Here is a 26,032-nt window from a genome sequence, read left to right on the forward strand (position 1 = left end):
GCACTCAAAAGCCTGAGTGTTAAGTATGGAAGTGCGCTCTCGTGCCACCACGCCCCCAAACAGCTTTCCTGCCCGGCTACGTCATGACGTCACTCTGCATCAGCACCCACAGAGTAGTCGCAGCCATTTTACTCCGCCAAAATAAACTTCAATCTCATTGCTGGAGGAAACACAATCACTGAGGACGAGGACGACGCCGTTGTCATTATGGACACATCGCTATGAGCGCCAGCGCGGACGTTGTGGGGTTTCCGCTGTTGTCACGTCTGTAAGTAAAGGAAGCCACGGCGCCGCTGTCTTGTTTTGAACACGCTAGCTTGTGTGCGCTTAAACAAGCTAACTAGCCAAACCGGAGAGGCGTCTAAAATGTACACATATAGATACTATAAGGCTGCAGGGTTTTAAAAAAGCGTGTGTGCAGACTCAGTACTTATTTGTCATTACACGCAACGAAACTAAGTGTGTATTTAGTGTTTAATGACACTGCCTGTGTACAACTCACTCACCTGTCAGATTTGAAGTGTCCCACATCCACCGGCCTTATCATTCATTTGCTATAACATGCATGTGTGAGTGACGTGTGCCATAGTAATCATTGTAAATATCACGTTATCATAACATCCATTTGTGTATGTTTATGCTGACTCAAAGTACATCTTGACACCTCCATGTATACTTTTGTGCGGGAGGGGCGGTGAGCCAACTCGCAGGGGTCCCCAACCTCTTTTGCACCACGGACCGGTTCAATGTAAGCATTCTTTTCAGGGACCGGCTTTCCACTTGTGCCAGATAAATACAGCAAAAATAAGGGCATGAAAAATACAACTCACAATAACGCTGAATTAGTGGGAGCCCTGGGTTTGTTTTTTTTTCAATGATATGCAGATGGAAATCAGCCTTTGGTTACAATCTGTCACATTTATATTTTATATGTTCATTAATGTGCATTGTATCATGTCATAAAGTTATAACAAATATAACAAATGGCAACTTCCTATGAAGAGTTTTATTGTACATCTATAAACAAGCTTAGTGGTGTGTTTAGTGGGACAGGCGAAAGTTAAGTCGGAGAAAATGCAGTCGTTTATAAGTTATTTAATGTTTTTCTGCGGCCCGGTAGCAAATGCGTCATGGGGACCTCTGAACTACAGTACGTAAGTTGATAGATTTGATCGCAAAAAGTTTTTTTATTATCTCATTTTGATAATTCGGTCATCCATCCATTTTCTACCGTTTATTACCTTCGGGGTCGCGGGGGGGCGCTGGAGCCTATCTCAGCTACAATCGGGCGGAACAAGTCGCCACCTTATCACAGGGCCAACACAGATAGACAGACAACATTCACACTAACATTCACACACTATGGTTTGCAAAATGCCAGCAACTCATACTATGGTTTTGTCTTCGCTAATTTTTTTACCCGAAAAAGTCCCTTTTGAATTGTCCTTCCGGGAGACAACAATGTGACGTTTCTTTAAAGCAAAACAAGCCGATAATAACAATAAGTGTGATTTCTTAAAAATGTGTATGTATGCGTGTGCAAATTTGTTCCCAATAATCACAATCTCAATACAGCAGTTTTCTGTGACAAAGCTCTTAATTTAAAACACACAACATAATTTTAACATAACTTCAAAAAAGAAAATTAACTTTTAAATAATATTGCATTTAAACAATGCTATGGAATAGACCATCAATAACTAGAGTAGTTTTATGAAGTAATGCAATAATGTACAGTATTTACTTTGGTGAGTGGACTTCTATGTATCTCATTCCAGCCGCTTCTTTGTCAAACACACCATCAGCAGCGTTTCCATATTATCATGGCCGTTTAGATATTTTTTCAATACCCTTGGCTGGTGTTAGACTCATTCAGCTTCAGTATGGGGCAGACTAGTGTAACCCAAGTAACTTGGCACCCTGTCTTTATCTCATTCCGCAAGGGGACATGAACCCTGGTCGTCAGCATGAGAGGCGAGTGTGCTCACCACCGAGCTATAAGCCACGGCTGGCTAACCAGGGAGTGAGGTTTACTTACGTACACATGGCCAGCCACACTGGCTGGCCTCCGTTACACTCGCAGTGATAAATTCATGTTTCTGATACTTTCTTTTGTTTAATTCAATGAATATCTTCCACTATCTTTCACGCTCTTCCTTCATATAGTTGGAAAACAAAGTTATGTAAATCTCTAGCTATGCGCTAATGCTTGCGAGTGAGACTGAATATTTTGGTCGAATCTTGTACTAAGCATTACAATTGTGATTTACATATTTTAACAGACTTGTGCAGTCCTTGCAACGTAGCTGAGTCAGAGAACGACTGCAATGCCATCGCAAGTTCTTAAAGATAACAGACATACATAAGAGAAATAAATATAAGTGCTGAAAATAATCCAAAGGTCACATCTCACAGTGCACTCGCTCACCTGTGACTAGATTTGCAAGCATAATTCAAATGTCACTTACGTAACGCAATTACTCCTTTAGTAAGTTCCCAGTAATTAAAGACGGACGTCAACTTGCACAAAAGAAACAATCAGAACTAGTTTGTGGCAAAAATAAAGCCAAGGAAAATAATGAATCAACTGTTGATATAGAAGTGATGGGACAAACAAACAAGCCAACACATGAATACTCAGAGAGGGGGAATGGCGCCCAAGTCCAGCATGATCCAAATTACCCAGTGTAAATGCACCCTGAGAGACCGAACGAGGCCCCTCTAGCCACATGGGTCAAATAGTGTTAATGCCTGCCGATTGATCGCGTGAAAGCAAATGAGGTGGTGCCTCAGCAATTCCAGTCAGGTCTGCCTGAGTCATACTTCCAGCCAGGATATGGCAGCCACATGCCGAGAAGTGTGCATTAACTTCAACAAAATGCATATGGTCTGATTGAAAAGTCATTATCCTTGCCTCTCTCTGTTTTTCTTCCTCCTCCTGCAGTATTGTTGGTTAATACCATGCTTTCCTCGGCTGGCCGTTATGTTTATCCCCAAACCATTATATTAGGGAAATATATAATTATTATTAACCATTAACATTGGCAATGCACAATATTAACATTTCATATTACCATTATTATTTATATGGAATTGTTGAATGTGGTTAAAAAGTACTTTTACACACAGACATCCTTTAACTAAGTTGTATTTAAAATAATTAATTAAGCAACACACACGATATACAGTACTTACCTTAGCAGAAGCAACATTAGATATGGTTCTATTATTATTTGACATATATTTTTCTGTTTAAATTTGTAAAGGTTTTAGAGTGGTTAATATTAAAAGCAAAGCGGGTGTTTTTTGTAATAAGAAAATACTTTTTTTTATGTTAGCATTTAAGCTAGCTCGTGGTTAGCACGCAAGTTGCTTCTCCAGGAAATGTGCAGTATCACCATGAGTTTTACAAAGTGCGATAATCGTAACGGTTTTACGATAATTCAAATTTAAACCGGTAATACTAACCGTCTGAAATGTTATTGCTGTTTATCATCATAATGGTAATCGTTCCATCCCTATACAATACACCGCACTGCCCGGAAGATTACAGTATTTTCCGGACTATACGTTGCTACTTTTTTCCAACTCTTTCAACCCTGAAGCTTATGAAACGGTGCGGCTAATTTATTGATTTTTCTTTGCTAAGGAAATATTTTTTTTTGTATTTAACAAATATTTTTTTCATATTACATCGACCGAGACACTGAAAAAGTGTGTCATTGTTTGTTCTTCGGCGTCATCTTTTGGACGAGTTCGCTCACTGCAAGTGCTGCAGGTTGACAAAGTATTTCCTGTTTCGTGCCGGTAGTATATTCATCTATAGCTTTTCTGCTCAAAAGGATTCTTCATTCGTCACTCTAAGCAACGTTTGTAAGTCTTACAATGTCACTAAAACAATTCATACAATTCATACTTACTAAAACGTGATGTCTGTAGGAGTGTTGTCATGCATATTTGTACGTGCTATCGTAATGTAATCAAGTGAGCGCTGTCAGCATTAGGCAATATGCTAACACGTTTACAAGTGCCTGTGTTAGTATTAGTAACTTACAATGCCATTATTGTTGTATTGTTTCAGTTTCTTAAAGGTGCCATATGTAATACTTTCATGTCAAGTCTACATTAAATGGCCCTGATATGTCAAAAGGCATTAATAAATAATGTTCTTTTCGAATACCTCTATAACTGATAACAGTAGTTCAGCCGGGATATGCTCATTTCAAAATTAGATTTACAGCCTCGAAATCTTGTTATTGTTTAAATTTCAATGCCCCGCCCTTCATTGTTTGACCAATTAGAAAGTCCGTGAGTGTGACACATCCAGGTTGCCAGTTACGCACCGCCACCTTCGTCAAGCTACTGCCACTGGTAAAGTTACTAAACATGTCAAGGCGTCGTTGCGATTCTCAACTTATTTATGACAAAGCCAGGAACAAAATGAGGATTTGTATCAGGATGCCTTTGAAAGATGGAGACGATTGAAGGCGAATAATAATTTTTAATCTAACGCTAAACTTGCTAATTTCCTCCTTGATAGGTAAGTCAGGCATTTACGTTTTGTTATTACTTGTAATAAATGGAAATGGACATATAAATATATATAAACTATATTGTCCAATACAGTCTATGACCTTGTCTAACAAAGATAGTATGTTCGTGCAACGAATGCTTCGGAGCAAAGCATAATCACGCTAGTGTAATTCTAAGCATGCTAGCCCGGTCAATGACACATCGACATACAGCCTAACGGAGGAAATATATGCCCGTTAGCCTGTATGTCGATGTGTTGTCCAACTAACAGGGCAAAATATATTTTCAACAAATAAAACCACTGTTGATATGGGTAGTGTCAGTGCCTATTTCTTTCTCAATATGCCGATACGCTGAGGAAATGTGTTCCAACATTAGCACGGCTAATTGCGGTTTCTGGTACTGTATGTGCATCAAACACATATGGGGTGGTATTTGCTTGGCACAATATAATGCATTACATGTAATGGTTTTCTACTTTGTGTATTGACATGGTAGTAGGCTATATGATTTATGCATAACGTTTATGTGTAACGTGGGTTGGCTCATAGAATTGCACTTTGCACTGAAAGATGGTGATGTGCGTACATGCTCTATAGCCCGGAAAATATGGTTATATATATATATATATATATATATATATATATATATATATATATATATATATATATATATATATATATATATATATATATATAGTTATTTATTTTTTTAATTTTTTTTTTTCAACCTTGGATTTATTAGGATTTTGTCAATTTTATCCTCATAGAAAATAATAAAGTTTCAAAGAATTTACGCCTAACTTCATTTTTTCACACTTGGTAGCATCCGGTCATGTTGTTTTTCTTGTCCTTTGTCCATTCTTTAGCGACTGTTTTTAGCACACAAAGGGAGCCAGGAAGGAAGCATGTGTGAGGGGAGTCTTTGAGAAGAGAGTAAAACTCTGCCTCAGCTCAATGAGTCCGAGTGATGACCTCACCGCTGTCTTATCTCTGGATAAAAGCAGACATTTTTCTTGGACGAGATCCTGTCTATTTAGGGCCTAAACTGCAGACTCAAAGGGAATCTTTGCGCAAAGCGTTTTTTACGCTTGTGTGAGTGCACTTAGTGCTTAAATATATTATATTGTGTATGTACAGTGTATTTTTCTTTCGGTACTCTGTTTTCCTTCCCCATCCAATAAAAAACATGTATGTTAAGCTAATTGGAGACTCAAAATGAGCTCCAATTCACCCACAATGACAAACTATTGTTTACAATATTATCTGTGATATTGCTGGCATTTTTTCCCCATCAATAATTCTGTCTTTTTTTCAATAGCAATCTTTTAACAAGAACCAGACCACTGTAATGCTTAGTGCTGCAATAGCTTTCAAACTAAGACTGCTGTTAACACTTAACTTCTGCCACTAGACATCGCGTGTCCGTATTTTTTGGTCGTTGTGTTTTTAGGTACTTTTATCAGATGAAGCCATCACAGCTACGGCTATTTGTAAAACGTACCCTGTGCCCACCAAGACTAGGACACCAAACTTTATATTCCCAAAATGACGGAACTGTCATCAGTTTGGATTTTTCAAAAATAGATGAGAATGCAAAGTATTTGGTAGTTTTATGTCCCCAATGTTGCCATGCACAATATGGTGTTGTTTCATAGTAATGGAACATTTGTGTTATTATTTATGACTAAGAGTTCCCAATTATCACATTTCCCAGAATAGGCATAACCTTTAATTGATAAATTGCTTGTTATGAATTGTTAAGCTTGACGTGAGTTTCGACTTTGTAGATTCTGTTGACTATTTTCAATGAATGTGGTGGTTATTTTGAATAACTTGCAAGGAGTTATCGCATTACAGTCATTCTATGACTTGGCTAAGTTGTAAACATTCATGTGTTTGACCAGTCGTGCTGGACTTTGACCCACATCTCCCATTTGTGCCAGATGAGGGGACTCGAACATGAGCACAGATCAGAGCACCCACACGAGTCAAACTTAGTTGACTTTAAGGGATACCTCAGCTGGAGTGCGCTTCGAATAGCCAAATGTGAGCAAACTCAAATCTCACTGATTGCACTTTGCTTTCTCATCTAGTAGACCCTGTCAATCAAATTTGAGCATTATTATCTTTAAACAGATAGAGACGAGAATTTCTGATTGCCTGATCATATTTTTAAATAAGCCTTATTGTTGTCTGTACTTTGCAATGCTATTAATGGTATGTTTCATATGTGTGTATTTTATTCACACACACACACACACACACAAACACAAGCAGTCCCATAGAAGAAACTATCAATGTGTAGTCATGTTGTTACTAAATGCTGAGGTCACTGAAGAATACCACATAAAAAAATCTGTTTTACAATAGCAATAAACAGCCCTTGGTGCCAGTAAACCGATTTGTCAATCCAAACCAAATCCAGCCATGCATTGTGTAACCTTGGCATATTTGTGAAGAGCCCTTTAGTTTGTGTGTGTGTGTACAGATTATTGATTTTGTATTCTGAGAGTCTCTCCTCTCAGACTGCAATGTGGTTGCAACAGCTCTCTAATATTCAGTCTTATAGAGCTAATTCCTTTGTCTTTTTCCATACCATGCATCCTTGAATGTCTGAGAGCTTCATTCAGGCATCTTGAAGTAGTACCGGTACTCCTCTTCCATTCTCTTTTCTCTCCATTTCAAATAAGCTTGTGTGTTTTTGTACATAATTTTTTTGACATGACTCTCATGGATTGCTCAGTTTGTAAATCCTCCAGCAGAAATTAACAACAAACTTAATTTTCCAGCTTGGTCGCTATATTGATAGGCAGCATTGACAGTTAATATAAATTGTAGCTTAAAAAAACCCTACATAAGGTGCGGCAGCTTTTATTTTGCCGTGGCGGTCAATTACATGTAGGGGAAACCTTGTGCTGGCGAATAAACCGGATGTTTTGAAGCCACTTTTCTGGCGTTCATTTGACATTTACTGTGACCCCTAGCGGCACGGAGGCTCGAAATGTAAGTATGCTTTCAAGTTAATCATAAATAAAAGGCGAGACACAGCTTGTATCTCAAAATTCTCAAAGGTTGAAGTACTCATACAGTAGGTAGAGAAATCAAATCAAATCAGAGAAAATAAATCTGCGAATGCGAGGTCACAAATGTTAATCTGCCAATAAGAGGGAATTTACTGTAAATTGTTTTTAAAAATCAAAAAATGGTTGAAAAGCTGCATCTTTTTTCTCCTGCTCCACTTTACTCTCTCCGTACATCACAATTCAGCCAAAAGCACCTTAATATTAATTTTAGGCCATATTTCCCAGCCCTAATATCAACAAACTCCAAAAGTTATGCAGAACATACAAAATACCAGTTTCAAACAAACACAATCAACATTGATATGAAGTAGTTAAAGTTTACTAGTAGAGGCCCTTTCACAATCCTGTCACCTGAAGTTCCACAATTAACTTGTGTTTTCTTCCTATGTACGGTAATAATTTTTGAGGTCGGAGGAGTGACAAAAAGCAACTCTAGGTCAAAGTCCAAGTTTGGATTTCATGTACTGATCATCAGATTAATCTCTCATTGCAGAATTATCCGTGCTTGTCCCACATCTTCCTGTCTGCTTTCCAATGTCCCAATCATGACAGGATTAGTAGTTTTAGGGTAAAGTTTGGGTCAATGGCATATTTTTGTATTAGAATGTATTATTTTATTTCTAAATAATGTAAAACATTTATGCTGTATACTACTTTATTCTTTAAAATAAATGTTTTTGAATACAGTTTCACGACATTTAAATAATACATTTTCACATGTTTTGGTAGATGACTCACCCTTTCGCACAAATGAATGCACTATGATCACTTTTAAAACTGATACTTTATTAGTAACACACTTAAAATAAAATACATATTTCTATTTCAGACACACCCAAATTTCACCCAAGTATCCATCATATTAAAGTACCAGTAGAATGGAAAAAGAAGTTGACTTTATGTGCTTAACTGTGTTTCATTGTATTCAATAAACCATATCCAATTGTACTTCCAATCCGCAGAATATGTTAAATTACCATCTAAACCTCACAAAATGCCACAATTTCTGACAGTCATTTTAAATATTCCGCTCCAAATGTCTTCAGGATTTTCCGTAGATTAGGGGTGGGATGATGTCACAGTGGGATCGCTTCTGCACTCTGACCATGTCAGCAGATCAGTCATACTGAAAATATGCAAACAGGCCTACTGAAATGATTTTTTTTAAATTTAAACAGGGATAGCAGATCCATTCTATGTGTCATACTTGATCATTTTGCGATATTGCCATATTTTTGCTGAAAGGATTTAGTAGAGAACATCGACGATAAAGTTTGCAACTTTTGGTCGCTGATAAAAAAAAAGCCTTGCCTGTACCGGAAGTAGTGTGACGTCGCAGGTTGAAGGGCTCCTCACATTTCCCCATTGTTTACACCAGCAGCGAGAGCGATTCGGACCGAGAAAGAAACGATTACCCCATTAATTTGAGCGAGGATGAACGATTTGTGGATGAGGAACGTGAGAGTGAAGGACTAGAGTGCAGTGCAGGACGTATCTTTTTTCGCTCTGACCGTAACTTAGGTAAAAGGGCTCATTGGATTCCACACTTTCTCCTTTTTCTATTGTGGATCACGGATTTGTATTTTAAACCACCTTGGATACTATATCCTCTTGAAAATGAGAGTCGAGAACGCAAAATGGACATTCACAGTGACTTATCTCCACGACAATACATCGGTGAAGCACTTTAGCTACGGAGCTAACGTTATAGCATCGTGCTTAAATGCAGATAGAAACAAAAGAAATACGCCCCTGACTGGAAGGATAGACAGAAGATCAACAATACTACTATCAGGAGACACCGAACCAAACACTGGACCTGTAACTGCACGGTTAATGCTGTGCCGCCTGTTGAAGCCTAGCAATGCTGTTGCTAACGACGCCATTGAAGCTAACTTAGCTACGGGACCTCGTCAGAGCTATGTTAAAAACATTAGCGCTACACCTACGCCAGCCCTCATCTGCTCATCAACACCCGTGCTCACCTGCGTTCCAGTGATCGACGGCGCGACGAAGGACTTCCACCGATCATCGATGCGGTCGGCGGCTAGCGTCGGATAGCGCGTCTGCTATCCATCTCAAAGTCCTCCTGGTTGTGTTGCTGCAGCCAGCCGCTAATACACCGATCCCACCTACAGCTTTCTTCTTTGCAGTCTCCATTGTTCATTAAACAAATTGCAAAAGATTCACCAACACAGATGTCCAGAATACTGTGGAATTTTGCGATGAAAACAGAGCTGTTTGTATTGTGATACAATGTGTCCGAATACTTCCGTTTCAACCATTGACGTTACGCGCAAACGTCATCATACATAGACGTTTTCAACCGGAAGTTCCCCGGGAAACTTAAAATTGCACTTTATAAGTTAACCCGGCCGTATTGGCATGTGTTGCAATGTTAAGATTTCATCATTGATACATAAACTATCAGACTGCATGGTCGGTAGTAATGGGTTTCAGTAGGCCTTTAGAAAGAGATGTGCTGTCTATCATTCACAATCCCTATGTAAGACAAGAACATGTTTTTCTTATTTTTATGCATTCTAAATCGTAAATAATAAAATAAAAAGTCTGCTAACATTCGAGTCAATGGTGGCTCTATATTCAACCCCCCAAGCCCTCTTAATAACCATCCAAAACCCGCCAACAATACTCTATTTAAATATTGTGACCTGAATATTAACCAAATATTAGCGATATTGTTATTATCGCTAATAACAATATTAGCAACAAACAATTTTTTAGCGACACATTGATGACAGAAAGGTAACTCGCTTGTGCTGCAGCATTGAGCCGGCCAGTGTCCTGCTGCTGCTGCTGCATCTGCATTGCGTCTCGGCTTGTGAAAGTTATTCTAGATTGTAAATCATGCCCAGAGATGGAGAAAAAGATACGTCAACCGAAGACGGTGTGTGCAGGCAGTGACTTTCCTTTTAAAATTTTGTGTGGATTATGATTAATATGAATTTCCCCCAGGGATCAATAAAGTACTTTTTATTCTATTTTATTCTATTATTTCTTCATCTAAACAGGAAGATGTGAACATCAGTCACCATCGCTGTGAGAGCAGACATTGTACAGTAAGTGATCGTTTTATTATGTTAGTAGTTTGTATTACTTATTTAGCACTTAGCAATACTGTTATTTGATGCTATAATTATTTACTAAAGCTGGATCTTCTAAAACTTGCATTAACTCCTCATATTAGGACTCAAAAATATAAGACTCTGGATCATAATATTTCCCAAAGTACTTGTTGGCTCTCACAAAGTCTGAATGATTAGCATAGTTGTTATGGGGAAGAGATCTGTGGTTCCCACCTCTATGTCACGGATTACTTGACTGGCTTGCTGATTATCTCTCAAAGTGGCTCAGTAATCTCTGTAAAGTTTATACTATTTTGATTATATCTGTTTACTTGCAAACTTTGAAAGTCTTTTGGTGTTATAAATGATATATATATATGATAATAGCTTCAATATAGAGGCAACTTGTTTTTCCATTCTACTGGTACGTTAAGGTTGATTAAAAAACTTCAGTCACAAATTTTGTTGTCAAATGTCAGGGTGACTCAACTGAAAATGTGGGACTTGTGTTGTGAAGTTTAGCAATAATAGCAGTAAAATGGACGTTGAATCACTTGAAGCAGTGGTCCCCAACCACCGGGCTGCGGCCCAGTACCGGTCCGTGGATCGATTGGTACCGAGCCGCATCAGAAATTATAAAAAGAATAATAACATTTATTTTTTTATTTTTTTATTAAATCAACATAAAAAAACACAAGATACACTTACAATTAGTGCACCAACCCAACAAACCTCCCTCCCCCACTACACTCATTCGCACATTAGGGTTGTTTCTTTCTGTTATTAATATTTCTGGTTCCTACATTATATATCAATGTAGATCAATACAGTCTGCAGGGATACAGTCCGTAAGCACACATGATTGTATTTTTTTATGACAAAATAAAAAATAAATACCACCTGAAAGCGGAGTTAAAAGGTATGGAGATATTTCAAATATTAGCTCATTGCAGGGTACGTGTTGTCAGGTGATAAAACTAGTGTTAAACTGTTTGACTGCTATTTTATCTCAAAACTCTATTTTATATTTAAAAGGGACATGTGTAAATGTGTTGGCAAAAGCTAATACAGGTGGCAAAAACTAAACCTGTTTTGTTTTAAATTAACTGCAAAAAAGTCAGGTGAGGAAACCAGTAAGTCAAGTGGCGCAACTGTGAGAAACATTACTAAAGTGGCGGACATTAGGACCTGGCCTCTCACCCAGTAGGCAAGCAAGTGGGGGCGTGGTTCGTAAAACTTGTTGGACGCGGTTAGGACAGTTAACAATGTATGACTTCTATGTTAGTTTGGAAATAGCAACATGTTTCCTCAAACTGCCACATTGACAACTTCAATACTGAACAGAATATATAATGTCCTCTAAAATTCTATGATTTTAATTTACATTTAGTAAATTAGTTTTATGTAAATATGCTAAGTTAAAGTAAAGTAAGTGATAGTGAATATTAGGTAACATGTTCTTTAAAGCAATAATTATTTAAAGTGAATAAATGGTTGATGAGTAAGATCGATAGTGGTTGGATCTATCCATCCATCCATCTTCTTCCGCTTATCCGAGGTCGGGTCGTGGGGGCAGCAGCCTAAGCAGGGAAGCCCAGACTTCCCTCTCCCCAGCCACTTCGTCCAGCTCTTCCCGAGGGATCCTGAGGCGTTCCCAGGCCAGCCGGGAGACATAGTCTTCCCAATGTGTCCTGGGTCTTCCCCGTGGCCTCCTACCAGTCGGACGTGCCCATAACACCTCCCTAGGGAGGCATTCGGGTATCATCCTGACCAGATGCCCGAACTACCTCATCTGGCTCCTCTCGATGTGGAGGAGCAGCGGCTTTACTTTGAGGTCCTCCCGGATGACTGAGCTTCTCACCCTATCTCTAAGGGAGAGCCCCGCCACCCGGCGGAGGAAACTAATTTCGGCCGCTTGTACCCGTGATCTTGTCCTTTCGGTCATAACCCAAAGCTCATGACCATAGGTGAGGATGGGAACGTAGATCGACCGGTAAATTGAGAGCTTTGCCTTCCGGCTCAGCTCCTTCTTCACCACAACGGATCGATACAGCGTCCGCATTACTGAAGACGCCGCACTGATCCGCCTGTCGACCTCACGATCCACTCTTCCCTCACTCGTGAACAAGACTCCGAGGTACTTGAACTCCTCCACTTAGGGGCAAGATATCCTCCCCAACCCGGAGATGGCACTCCACCCTTTTCCGGGCGAGAACCATGCATTCAATCGGTTGGATTGAATGCATTTATTTATGTTATTATTTCTTTGTCACTAAATATACATTTTCATGTTAAACATATTACTAAATACTTGTCCACTTAGACCAAGCGTCGTGTTGTCCTCGCCTGTATTTCGGGTCCTAAATGGCTGTCAAAAGTGTGCCAACTTGTCTGAATATCTACTCGGACGTATTCTGCCCATGTGAGATGCATGATTTCTGATCTGGAATAAACTTGCACGGAGCAAGGAAGAGAGAAAGCAGCAGCCCACTTACAATTTTGCACACATTTTCATTAATTTAGTAAATGTGGGAATTAATTTAACTGTTTCTTATTCCAAATTAATTGTTTTTTTTAAAGTTGCAAGCGATAAATGCTTATTTAGTGACACACAAATACATTTAAAACTGCATCAATATACATACATTTAAGATGCATAAATACTATTTTTTTAATCGAATCATAGCTCCTGAATCGTAATCGTAATCAAATTGTGAGGTGCCCAAAGATTCCCACCTCTTTTTGGGACAAGCGGAAATGATCACGTTGCCACTATAAATAGTTTGTCTGCGTTAGCGCTTATAATACCAATATCACTAATACTAAATTTCGATGTAGTATTGTTGGTGGTTTTTGAATGGTTATTTATTGGATGCCAATTTTTTATTTTGTTGTATTTTTTTATAATTTGTATTTAAAAAAAGAAAAGTCAATTAAAAAAACTATATAAAGTATTTTTAGTGGCAGCCCTTCTTTTTGACAGTGTATATATACTAGGGCCATGTCGACACATGATTTTAGAGATGGAATATGTAATTTCTTGGTGTTTGCAGGACTGCTTGTCATAGAAGGTGCGTTTGGACAACAATTCTGTTAGGCTCGTTTGGTGTGTTTTTTCTTTTCATCACTTTGTGGTTTTGAGGTAACGTTAGTGCTTTGTTGTATTTTAACACTGTCTTTACTGTTCTTCATGCCGTGTCTTCAAGTGATAGAAAAGAGTAGGCGTCATTAAGTTGCTCGCAACAACTTGTTGGTGACGTTTTGCAGATTACTGTTGTTTGGTCGGTATCTGTCTTTTTTTATTTCTAACCAAAGTCAAATAAAAATATAATTTTTTTTTGGCACCAATTACTCTTTTGGTTTTGTTGGTTTAATGTCGGGGCTCCGTTGACGCCTGTTTACCGTTGTTCACTATACAACTAGCCATGGGGACGGGACGGATAGGTGTCCCTTCCGTTGTGCTTTTATGTCTACGTTAGGATACGATGGACTCTTATTTATCCCACAATGCGTAAATTATGTGGTTGCAGTACAGATTTAAAGTCCACAAAAATATTAAAAGTAGCGCAAACGTCACAAAAGTACCCCCCTCCCCCTTATTGTGCAATGCCAAAGGAGTTCAAAACAAAAGGTTACAAAAAAAACAAGTGTAAACAAGAGGGAAACATTAATGAACACAAAGAAGGACATAAAGGGCCCAGACCTGCAGCAACCAGCTCCCACTTTAGCGGCGCTATTATTATGTACAGCAACTAAAGTAAAATGCAATGAAAAACTAAAAATTAGTAATGAATAATAGATGGATCGATAAATAATAACACAAAAACACAACCTTGGACCCATATACACTTTGGGAGCCTCTGTGCTGTTCCATGCCATCATCTGCTGGGGTGTGGGCAGCACGGTCTGAAACAGGAACAAACCCAATAAAGTGACCAAGACAGCTTACTCCGTCCTAGGCTGCCCACTAGCTGTGGGCGTGGATACGTGAAAATTTGTCGTGGGAGACGGAAGTGTCCGACACATGCCAGTACTCCGTAAAACACACATTGCTGTCCATCCCGCTGTGGAAAGAGCAATCGTCAATGGAGCCAGAACACTGACCGTAAGATTAGGTATCGAAGAAAAAATATACATTGTAGAAAAAGTTGTTTTGGCACCGAAACAAGTTTTGACAACAAATAAATACGAACATTGAAAAAATACAATGTTTTTGGTGGATGTTTTAAATGCCAATATTCATATTTTTGTATACTTTTATTGTTTTTGTGTGTGTCAAAGGTTTTTATGATCGCTCCTCTCTTTTGCGGTTTTGTTTCTTATTTTTTTACGGTTTCAAACTAAAGGCAGTGTTTTAACGTAAGGGGCGGGTGCCTGTAAGTGAGGCTTACACCAAGTTTACCCTGAAGCGGTTTTACTGGATTTGGGCATGCAAGTGAAACACCGTAGAAGAAGAAAGGAGGGCCTATGGCGTCTAAATTAAGTTTAAAAAAGCTTCAAAGGTTTTTATGATCACTTCTCTTTTTTGCCATTTCTTTTTTTTTACGGTTTCAAACTAAAGGCAGTGTTTTAGCGTGGTTGGGGCTTACAACAAGTTTAACCGGAAGCAGTTTTACTGGACTTGGGCATGCAAGTGAAACACCATAGAAGAAGAAAGTAGGACAGAGGGCGTCTAACTTAAGTTTAAAAAAGCTTCAAAACATGAAATATGAAGCAAATATAATTTTTCACATTTGTATGTGTTGCTGTCGTCAGATTCATCTCCTGCTCAGAGAGAAATCTTGTATTTTTAAACATAATACAGTGACCTACTTTTATTACTGTAACTACTTCGTAAAGCACTCTGGTCAACTTTGTTACTTTCACAATTGGTTTTATATATGCTGTTGATTTCAGCACTTAAAAGTTATTAGGATACATTTCTGTTATTTATTAAATGTTTAATATATTACTATGCATACATTCTCTTTACAAAAAAAATGAAATAACTTTAAAGCAATTACTCATATTTATTAGTTATAGTACAGTTTATGGAGGATTTATTATATGACTGTTCAATTTATTAAATAAAATGTAACAAGGCAATCAACCATCACGCCTGAGAAGGAAGTCCAGATGTCCCACAAAGGCAGAGATCGTCTTTGTCTTTCTTGTTGACAACATCACAAATTACTACTCAGATATTATTTTTCAAGATGTTTTAATGTAATTGTTAATAGAAATGTCTCCTCTAAAAGTCCAGCCTATTTTTTTAAATTGCATCTAAATAATCTGTCAGCTGATGTTTTAAAATATGTTGTAGGTTGTACCTTTAAATGTACATGTAAATATTATGTGGAAGATCATTTAGGATATCTGAATGTATTCCCCTATTTTGTATTATTTGCAATTAAGGCAGGAAATTAATCACAATAGCGGTAGTTTCAGCACATTGTTAATTTATACAAGTCAAAATAATACTTGACAATACAAACCAAATACAATAAGACACACAATAAGACATGAGTCCACCTATCCATTGGTAAACATAGAAAGAAAAAGATAGATCAGATGTAAGGTTTTACTTCAAAATGCTAAAAAAAAGTTATGTGCATGAAGTTGTGGCCACAGCCGGGATACGAGGCTCCCTCCGGGGGAAAAAGAGGAAAAAAACGCCGGCAGTCACTCAACATTACGATCGTCGAAGTCTTGTATTTTAACACAAATTGGTTACTCATGTCACACCAAGCTTTACATGTCTGGTGTTAAATGTTTTAAATGAATAAATACAGCTACACTTACATTTTAAAGTCGCTCTTTTTTTCTCCGCATGGAAATGTAACAAAGTATTGTTCCATACAGAGTTTTGCCAAATATCACGGCTATATTGAGACAAAAATGGATAATTCAAAAATACATAATTTCTGTACCGCTTATACTACATCCTCAAAGTATGGCTAGGTTAACACGAATATATCATACGTTTTACACTTGATTTAGACGCCATTGGTCCTCCTTTTTTCTTCTACGTTGTTTTTACAGTCCAGTTAAACTGCTTCCGGATGAACTTGTTATAAGCCCCGAACACAGGCTTAAAACGCCTGCCATTATTTTGAAACCCTGAAAAAAAAGAACCAAAACCGACAAAATAAGAAACAAAACCGTAAAAAAGAGAAGCAATCATAAAAACCTTTGAAACACACAAAAGCAATAAAAGTGTAAAAAAAAATATCAATATAGGCATCGAAAAGATCCACCAAAAATATTGTACTTTTTCATTGTTTGTATTTATTTGTTGTCAAAACTTGTTTCGGTGCCAAAACAACTTTTTCTACAATGTATATTTTTTTCTCTATACCAAATCTTATTGGAAATGTTCTGGCCCCATAATCATCCCCCATGACAACAGATGGTAAACACGGACCAAACCTCCTCTTTCTCTTCTCGCCAGCATCACCACTGGAATTTCCAGTTTCTCCAAGTGGACTCTGGTGTAGGAGAGAGCCAGCAACCGGTGCAAAGAACCGAGCCATGGTCAAAAGGCTCCCCCCAAAACAGATCCAAAAGGTCCCTAAAAAGTATTAAAAGTAGCCCAAAAGTGCCAAAAAGGTTGTAAAAAGCACAGAAACATCAGCTCCGTTGTTGACATCCATACGTGACGTAAAAATGCTAACGCAAAGTAGTAGTGTAGCTGCAGTTACATTAGCTGCAGCTAATTATTGAAATTATGATTATAAACAATAAAGATTTACATTGTACAATATACATGTTTATGTCATAATATGATATACATCAATATATTGCCCTGCACTAGTGTTAGGCAGTGTAGACAAGCTAAAGTAGTAGTTTTTAACTGGTTTGGCTGCAGGACCCGCCATCACCAATTTATGATAAACGGCAACCTAAATTTCCTTAAATATTTTATATTCAGTGAAAAGACAGGGCAGTTTGAATTCGACACAAAGCAAGTTTAATGAACATTTTAGTAACAATATGTTTTTTCCCCACAAACTCCCATTGTTTTACTTGTCTACAAAGGTTGTCTCTTCTGTGCTCACCACTGTTTGGTTTCTACTTGCTAGCACAGCAGTCAAATGGCAGGTTCTCAATAAAGACTACGGTTGAGTTACATTTCAATACCTTTACTTAGAAGCACTATAAAACTGAACATACAGAAATAAAGCATGATAAGACACAACATATTTTTTAATTCTAATTTGTTTTAATTCACATTTAAACAAATGCCCATAGCTCAATGCTAATTTACATTGAAAGCCCACATTCTGGCTGGCGATGTTTGGTAACAATACTTAGACAGGCTGTCTTGTCTAAATGCAAAAATGTGCCAAAACACTTAAATTATTCATATCTTAATTTCAGCTTGGAAAAATAATGTTTTTTTTATACAGAGGTATGGGCTTTTGGGTTGGTTGCGTTTGAATGTATTACTCAGCACTATAGTCTTCAATAAGAATGAACCCATTCTGTACATGTGTTGTAACCACATATTTTAATTTGTATCCTGTCGTCTGCTAAATGTAATGTGTCCGTTAATCATGGGCCTACAGAGAGAAATGACATGGGCTGTGTGGACATAGCCAACAGCAACATCAGGGTGGTTAGGAAGACCTTCGGTCCTGAATTGGCTAGCGATAAATAGCATTCATGTTTCAAACAAGCAGACTGTCAACTACTTATTAAGTGTCCTTTGGGAAGCTTAAATAGTTTATTTTTCTCCCCGAAATGTTTCTGTTCCCTCTGTTTGAAATCACCATGGCGATGTCCTATTCCAGATTTTGAAGCCTGCTGTAACAGAGACATTTGTGTGCAAACTGAAGTTGTTAGCCATGGGCAGCGAGTATTCAGTGTAATGGCCATGCTGGATCCGTTTAATGAATGATTTGGTCTTGGACTGAGCTCTTCCAGATGGCTGAAATTAAATGCCACGCTGAACATTTTGCCAGTTTGGTGAAGTAGTCAAGCCAAAAGGATGATGAGTATGATAATGATCCTGAAATGCTCTTGAAGAGCCCACAAGATGACTTACTTTTTTGAAAGCACATTTTTGAAAAACTCTATTTATATTTAATTCCTTTCTCCTTTTCCTTGTATCTTCCACAGGTAGCAACCTCACTCAACCAGAGGACTGTGACATTACGTACCCGCCAATCGCCTGGGACAACATATCCCTAATTCTCTCCTGACGCAGGATGGAGCCCCAGGCTTCCCTGGGGCACCTTGGAGCAGAAGGGATGTGTGTGCTGGTCCCCAGTCCACAGAGTGAAGCAGTGACCCATGACATGGAGGAGTTGTCGCTGCAGCCCATCCAGAGACTGCCCCCGCTCAATGAACGCAAAAACGGTGAGGGTACTAATCTATGTTTGCATGCTGGTCCGCAAAGTAGGCAAATATGTTGAAAGACTGTGATTATAATTAATCATGGTCATTCATTTACTTCTTACTTATGTATTGCTTGCAAATGAAAGATTCAGTTAGTAGATTTGAGACTTGACATGTACTCCTGCAGGTTTTTTTGTCCACTGTGCTATCCCAAGATGTTATCTTCAAACTGCATGTCAGTCTTGTGTTGTAGTACAATGTATAGTATTGTTATACATTCTAAAGCTGGCAATACTTGCTGGATAATAGGGTGGGCGATATGACCATACATTTATATTGCAGTCTCCTGCAATGACAATATATCACAATATGTTTGTTATGTAAATGATACTAGAACTATACCAAAACGGGTTACAAAGGCTCCTAATTCGGCTGCTGACGTACGTGGTAACATATTACAGCATTCATGGTTGTATTATTTTCTCAAACCATCATTAATCTATTTGTTAATATCTGGTTACTTTCTGTTGTAACATTGTTCTAGCTACACTTATCTTAAAATGTTTTTAAGCACATATTCTTCTGTATTTTAATAAGTTATTAAGGGACGGCGTGGCTCTGTTGGTAAAGCGGCCATTCCCGCAACGTGAGGGTTCCTGGTTCGATCGATGAATGTGTGTGTGAACGGGTGAATGTGGAAATAGTGTCAAAGCGCTTTGGGTACCTTGAAGGTAGAAAAGTGCTCTACAAGTATAACCCATTTATAATTTACCATTTAGTTTGGCTATTTTACATTAGTTTTGGGTATTTGGCCACTTGCTGTCCTTTTGAAGGTTTTTCATTGTCTCAATGTGTTGAGTTTTTTTCTTGTCCTGATGTGGGATGTCGTTGTGGTTTGTGCAGCCCTTTGAGGGAGACTTAGGGACTAGTGCTAAATGCACAAAAATCTAAGGTGGTGTTATTTTCAAATGGTAAACGACTACCATTGAGCACCCCAAAAATTGTAACTGCTCATAAGGTTGAACTTGAAATGGTCACAAAGTACTTGGGACTTGTCATTGATGAGAACTTGTCTTTTAAAACTTATATGAAAAAACTTGTGGCTAAACTTAAAATTAAATTGGGATTTTTCTTTAGAAACAAGTCCTGTTTTTCCCCACAAGTTGGGAATCGCTTGATTCTGACCAGTTGTATGCCTTTGCTAGATTATGGAGACTTGCTTTTTATGAATGCACCTGACTCTTATTTGAACAAACTGGATACTGTGCCTGACCTTTTATTACTGGTTGTGGCAACCTTGTCCACGATTGCACTTTATGTGCAAAGGTAAACTGTCCATCTTTATCAGATGCAGATTTTCTCGATGGTTGTGTTTTACATATCACGTTTTGGTATGGTTCCCTCTTATTTGTGTTCTTTTATGTCTAGAGACTCCAGTCGCTACAGCTAAAGGTCACAGGACATACTTAAAATGTTTGTTCCTGAAGCCAACACAAATGTTGGAAAACAAGCTTTCAGATATGCTGCTTCATCGTCATGGAAGAACTCACAGAAGTATCTGAGGTTACTTGAGCTAATCACTTTGAGATAGGCCATTTTAAAGGATCGAGAAACTGTTTCTATTGGGCATTGTTCTTGTTTTTAAGTTGTTTTTACTGAAACCGTTAAAACATTGTTTTTATGTCAATATATGCAAGTCATTTTAATTTTATTTGTGGCGTGTGACTGCTGCTGTTTTCTGTTGTTTTCATATTTATTTCTGTAATTTTCTTTGTTTTTGCTGCCCTCTTGGCCAGGTCACTTGGAAAATAAATTTTAATCTAAATGAGTTATTACCTGGTTAAATAAAGGATATTGATTGAAGGGCTACATAAGTAAACTTAGATTGAATCATACTATAGGCTCTGATTGAAATCATTTGGTTTTGCCCTTACATACCTTTTGTGTCCAGTGACTTTTTTACAGTTTGTAAACCATAACACAAAATATATAATTATCGATCTAATTACTGTATCAACAAAAAGTTATACAGTACCTAGTATACAGTACAGGCCAAAAGTTTGGTCACCTTCTCATTCAATGCGTTTTATTTATTTTCATGACTATTTACATTGTAGATTGTCACGGAAGGCATCAAAACTATGAATGAACACATGTGGAGTTATGTACTTAACATAAAAGGGGATATAACTGAAAACATGTTTTATATTCTAGCTTCTTCAAAATAGCCTGATTACTGCTTTGCACACTCTTGGCATTCTCTCGATGAGCTTCAAGAGGTAGTCACCTGAAATGGTTTTCACTTTACAGGTGTGCCTTGTCAGGGTTGATTAGTGGAATGTCTTGCTTTATCAATGGGGTTGGGACCATCAGTTGTGTCGTGAATGAGAAGGTGTGTCCAAACTTTTGGCCTGTACTGTAGGTATACAGTCGATATTTGTATTGGTCCGCCTACCTCTGTTCACATTCAAGAGCTTATCCTCTTACGGCAGACCTGGGCATTCTGCGGCCCGCGGGCCGCATCCGGCCCTTTGTACGTCCCTGTCCAGCCCGTGTGAGGCCAATCATAAATTACAAAATACATTTTAAAAATGATCTATTTCGAGTGTGCAATACAACGGTGCTGCTTTTGTTTTGAAAAGCGTTATTTGTATTACTTGCGTGTGGGCGTATGCTCGTGCGTGATTGTGCGTGAATGTGAACAGCGGCAATCACAAATTACAAAATAAATTTTAAAAAACATCTATGTCGTGCGTGCAATACAACTGTGCTGCTTTTATTTTGAAAAGTGTTATTTATGGGCGTATGTCCGTGTGTAACCTGTGAGTGAAGGTGCACAGCGACAAGTGATGCCCGGTCATCCCCCAGACGCTAAAAAAAGAAAAGTTGATGACAAATGGCGTGTTTTCAACAAGACATGGACTGCCAAGTATTTCTTTACAGAAATTAAAGGTAAAGCTGTGTGCTTAATTTGTGGTACACATGTTACTGTGTTTAAAGAATATAGTGTAACGACCTGCTGAAGTTGATGTTGTGTTCTTGAGTTGCGGAAATGAGGAGTGAGGATGGACGTGCGTGTGGAAGGAACGAGATAAGTTGAGCTGTGTTAGTACAGGTTGCTCAATATAAGTTTAAAAAGAGCGTCAGACTTGGTGTGCACTTCTTCTGGATTTTACAATTGGTGTCAGAAGTAAAACTTTGCGCATACTGCCGCTGCTTGTGTGCGCATACTGCGCTGCTTGTGTGCTCAGCCTGCTACGTTGTCGGGAGGTACGTGCCATGATGTTTCCTGGCAACTTTGTCAAGATTGAACGGGAGGGGAAGGACATTGAGTGGGGACTTAACGTGCCGGCAGCACTGCAGATGTCTGTGTGAATCCCGGACGTGAGCTCGTTGCAAAGAGAGAGAGAGAGGGAGGAATGAGAGAGCCAGCTTCGACAGGTGCAGCGCGCGCTGCTTGGCATGGGGGAATTCCGCCCTCAATGAACACTCCCAGGTTTGATGGCAAGGCGAACTGGGAGGCATTTCATCCCACTTCTGACACCAATTGTAGCGTCCAGAAGAAGTGCACACCAAGTCTGACGCTCTTTTTAAACTTTTATTGAGCAACCTATACTAACACAGCTCAACTTATCTCGATCTTTCCACACGCACGTCTATCCTCACTCCTCGTTTCCGCAACAGCAACGCTTCCACCTTCTTCGCCAATCACCTTACAGGCGTGCTACGTTCACAACAAAGAGGATGCAGGATAAAGTGACAGAAATTGAAATATTTGCATTGTATTATACATCAGGAAGTGTTGTGTAAGAAAGTGTTAAAAATAAAACCATCAAAAGCCATCTGCTTTTATATAAAGATAAGTTAGGTTAAATGCAAATATTATTATTATTATTATTTATCTTACGGTATATCAAAATGTAATTGAAATATTGTCGGTGTGGCCCTCCAGCAGTGCTCGGGTTGCTCATGCGGCCCCCGGTAAAAATTAATTGCCCACCCCTGTCTTACGGTGTGTAGTGTAGCATGTTTAGCTATTCCTCGTCCTCCAGGGAGTTTATTTGTAAGAAACATAGTTAATTTGCTTCGTGGAGGAACGTATAGTGCGTTGTTTGTTTGCTTGTTGCTATCAAATTTCTGGAACGCAGCCCCAATGTGTCATTAACATGCATTATCACAATATAACAATAGTATTGAAACTGTATTTGCAAACTTGTATCATTTATATCTAAAGGTGGGAATCTGTGGGCACCTCAAGATTTGATTACGATTATGATTAAAAATCGATTATTGATGCATCTTTATTTTATGCATATTTATGCAGTTTTAAATTTATTTTTGTTTCTCTAAATAAGCGTTTATCACTTGCAAATTTACAGTGCATTTATAATAAGAAACAGTTAAATTAATCCCCACACGTATTAAAATAATGGAAATGTGTGCAAAACTGGTACATAAGTGCCCTATAATAAAGCAGCTGGTCGGATCTCTGTGAGTTGGCTCGCTGCAATCAGCCAAATTTTAGAACGGTCTGCATTGCTTTATTTACAATAAATAAATCAATTAGCGATTGACGTTTGGTATTCGATTTTATAATCGTTAATGTCCGAATTGCGATGTATCTAAAAAACGATTGTTTCCCCCATCTCTTTATATCGTACATTGCACAACCCTACTGGATAACATCATTAACTTGTCATATATTGTTTTTTTAGGCAGAATGTAATACAACTATTTTTTTCAATACTTGCTCCTGGTAGATTAATGAAAATAACGGTGTTTTTGGATTTAAAGTGTGACTCGTAAAAATGTGGTGGACAATCTGGAAGGAGAGGTTCTGGTGAAAATAGACAGTATGTAAATGAAGCTAACATTTAGTGCCAATAAATACACAAAACTGTACTTTAAATGAATGCAGAGTGTTAATCCTGATAAATGTAAAACAATAGGATAGTATCGAGTTCATGGTAGCTGCAGTAGTTTGCAGAAGAGCCTAGGGAAACGTCTTGGTTGTGGAAATTTGCATGGAATGTCAACTGTAGTAGCCTCCACTCATCATCTAGGCTTGTGTCATTTCCCCTTCTCTGAGAACACACACACACACACACACACATTTCATACTTTCCACCATATATCTCCAGCACTTATCCAACCGCAAAGCCCCGTCTCCCGCATTGGCTTTAACAGGCAGCTGTTAATCTGCCTGCAGTCATCTCGGTGTCTGAGACGTGGATGATCAGGCAAGCGCGAGAACGCTGCTGTCAGCAAAGTAGTAAAACATTTCTGGAAAGTTGTTGTAGTAGAGAATGAGGCTAGTGTTAGTGTAGTCACACAGAGAAGTGATAGTAACGCCATGCATTGGTTAAAGCATGAATATTTGTAATACATTGTAATGGTCATTTGTCGAGTTGTATAAAGTAGTATAAATAACTTGTAACTATTGACCTGTTGCTCATAGCAACCCAGCCTGTTTGCGTCATTGTTCGTCATGTTTGTCAAATTGCACAGCACTTCCCAAGGAACAGGGACAAAGCTGCGTGCCATTCTTGATAGCATTGTTTGTTTTTGTCAGAGTTGAAAGTGGTGAAAGTGAAAGCTTTCACCACCAATCACACAGTAGAAATGTTACCTGTAGCAGATAGTCTCTTTATGTTTAGGAGTGAAAGCTGCAGTTGCTAGGCAAACTGGACGAAAGGTTACAACATTCCTATGTAGATAACTTTAGCATGTTTGTCAGGGTGACACAAGCATGGGAAAGGGGGTATAGGACACCAAAGGCACACCCTCTAGAGATGATCACAGTCACACTTTTTTATTCTGCTAAAAATACATGCCTATTATTGACCAAGGGCTCTTTGAACTACAAAGTACAGCAGATGAAGCTGGGCAGAAAGTCTTTCATTCAAAACTAGACAATATTATATCGGATCCTTTATTTTACTTTGGACTTCCTAGCTTGCAACAAAAACAATGCAAGCTGTTTTAGTTTGGAATTCACAAGCAAATCTTGTGTTGGCATGCCAAACACTAATACTGTACCACTACAAATATAGATCTCGAAATGTTTAGTCCCACCTTAATATTTTGCTTCAGCTATACCGCCACTTTTGATACCTCGAGCTTCGGATATGTGGCTTGTACTTACAGGTGATTGGCTTATGGTTTATGAGGTGAGCTGAACATCAATATTTCAGCAAGGGAAACTAAGTGTAAATAGAATTTAATCTTAGGGAATCTTTGGTATTACATTCAAAGTTCAACACTTATTTCATATGTGTACATCTCCCGTATGTTTATTTGAAGCCCTTTGAAATCAGTTGTTTTACCAATTTTGTGTACATCTTTTAGGTTGTGCTCAACTCATGTTTCTTGCAACTCATTTGTGCCATGTTCCTCCTGCTGCTACTTCAGTTAGTTTTTTACAGATTTCCATATTTTCTTTTCAGTTCTGCAGTTGAGACTTCAGCAAAGACGAACTCGCGAGCAGTTGGTGGATCAAGGCATCATGCCACGTGAGTAACTGCGTTTGTCAGCTGTGCATCACTCACAGTCCAGTGTGTGTGCGGGATGAGCTTTCCTCACACTGGCAAGTCTGGTGATTAGCACAGCTTCTTTATATAGAAATGTTGTTTGGGTAATAAAATGTGTGCACTGAATTTGCGGATATATGTTTGTTTTGCTGTAGCCCTGAAGAGTCCGGCTGCTTTCCATGGGCAGATCCGCAGCTTGGAGAGAGCAAGGGTATGGTGCTAATGCTACGGACTATGAAAAAGTCTCTGGCCCCCATTGTATTTGTTACGGCCGTTAACAAAGTTAACACAAAAATCAATTGTGGAGTGTATTTGTTTGTATTAGTGTAGCAGGCTACTTCCTGGTTTTTCTGGCAGGTGGATTGTTCCTTAAAATCCCCTCATGACTCAACCGTAATACATTGGAACCTCGATTTACTGTACACATTGGTTCTTGAATATGGTGCGTAAATAGAAAAGTTTGCAGATTCCTAATAAGA

At 38.5% G+C, this 26,032-nt stretch overlaps 1 protein-coding gene across 3 annotated transcripts in view; it reads left to right on the forward strand.

Annotated features, from left to right (window-relative positions):
* Positions 1-76: 76 nt before the first annotated feature.
* Positions 77-26,032, forward strand: part of mrtfba (myocardin related transcription factor Ba) — a 44,651-nt gene continuing 18,695 nt past the window's right edge. The window contains exons 1-5 of one of the 3 annotated variants that reach the window (XM_062056227.1): positions 77-268; positions 10,651-10,698; positions 18,805-19,044; positions 25,470-25,535; positions 25,709-25,764. In XM_062056227.1, coding sequence (XP_061912211.1) covers positions 18,894-19,044; positions 25,470-25,535; positions 25,709-25,764 — 273 coding nt within the window. In that variant the 5' untranslated portion in view covers positions 77-268; positions 10,651-10,698; positions 18,805-18,893. The remainder of the gene's footprint in view (positions 269-10,650; positions 10,699-18,804; positions 19,045-25,469; positions 25,536-25,708; positions 25,765-26,032) is intronic. The other 2 variants (XM_062056226.1, XM_062056228.1) reach the window with 2 other exon arrangements.

The sequence above is a fragment of the Entelurus aequoreus genome, linkage group LG08, assembly GCF_033978785.1.
Source record: "Entelurus aequoreus isolate RoL-2023_Sb linkage group LG08, RoL_Eaeq_v1.1, whole genome shotgun sequence".
NCBI lineage: Eukaryota > Metazoa > Chordata > Actinopteri > Syngnathiformes > Syngnathidae > Entelurus > Entelurus aequoreus.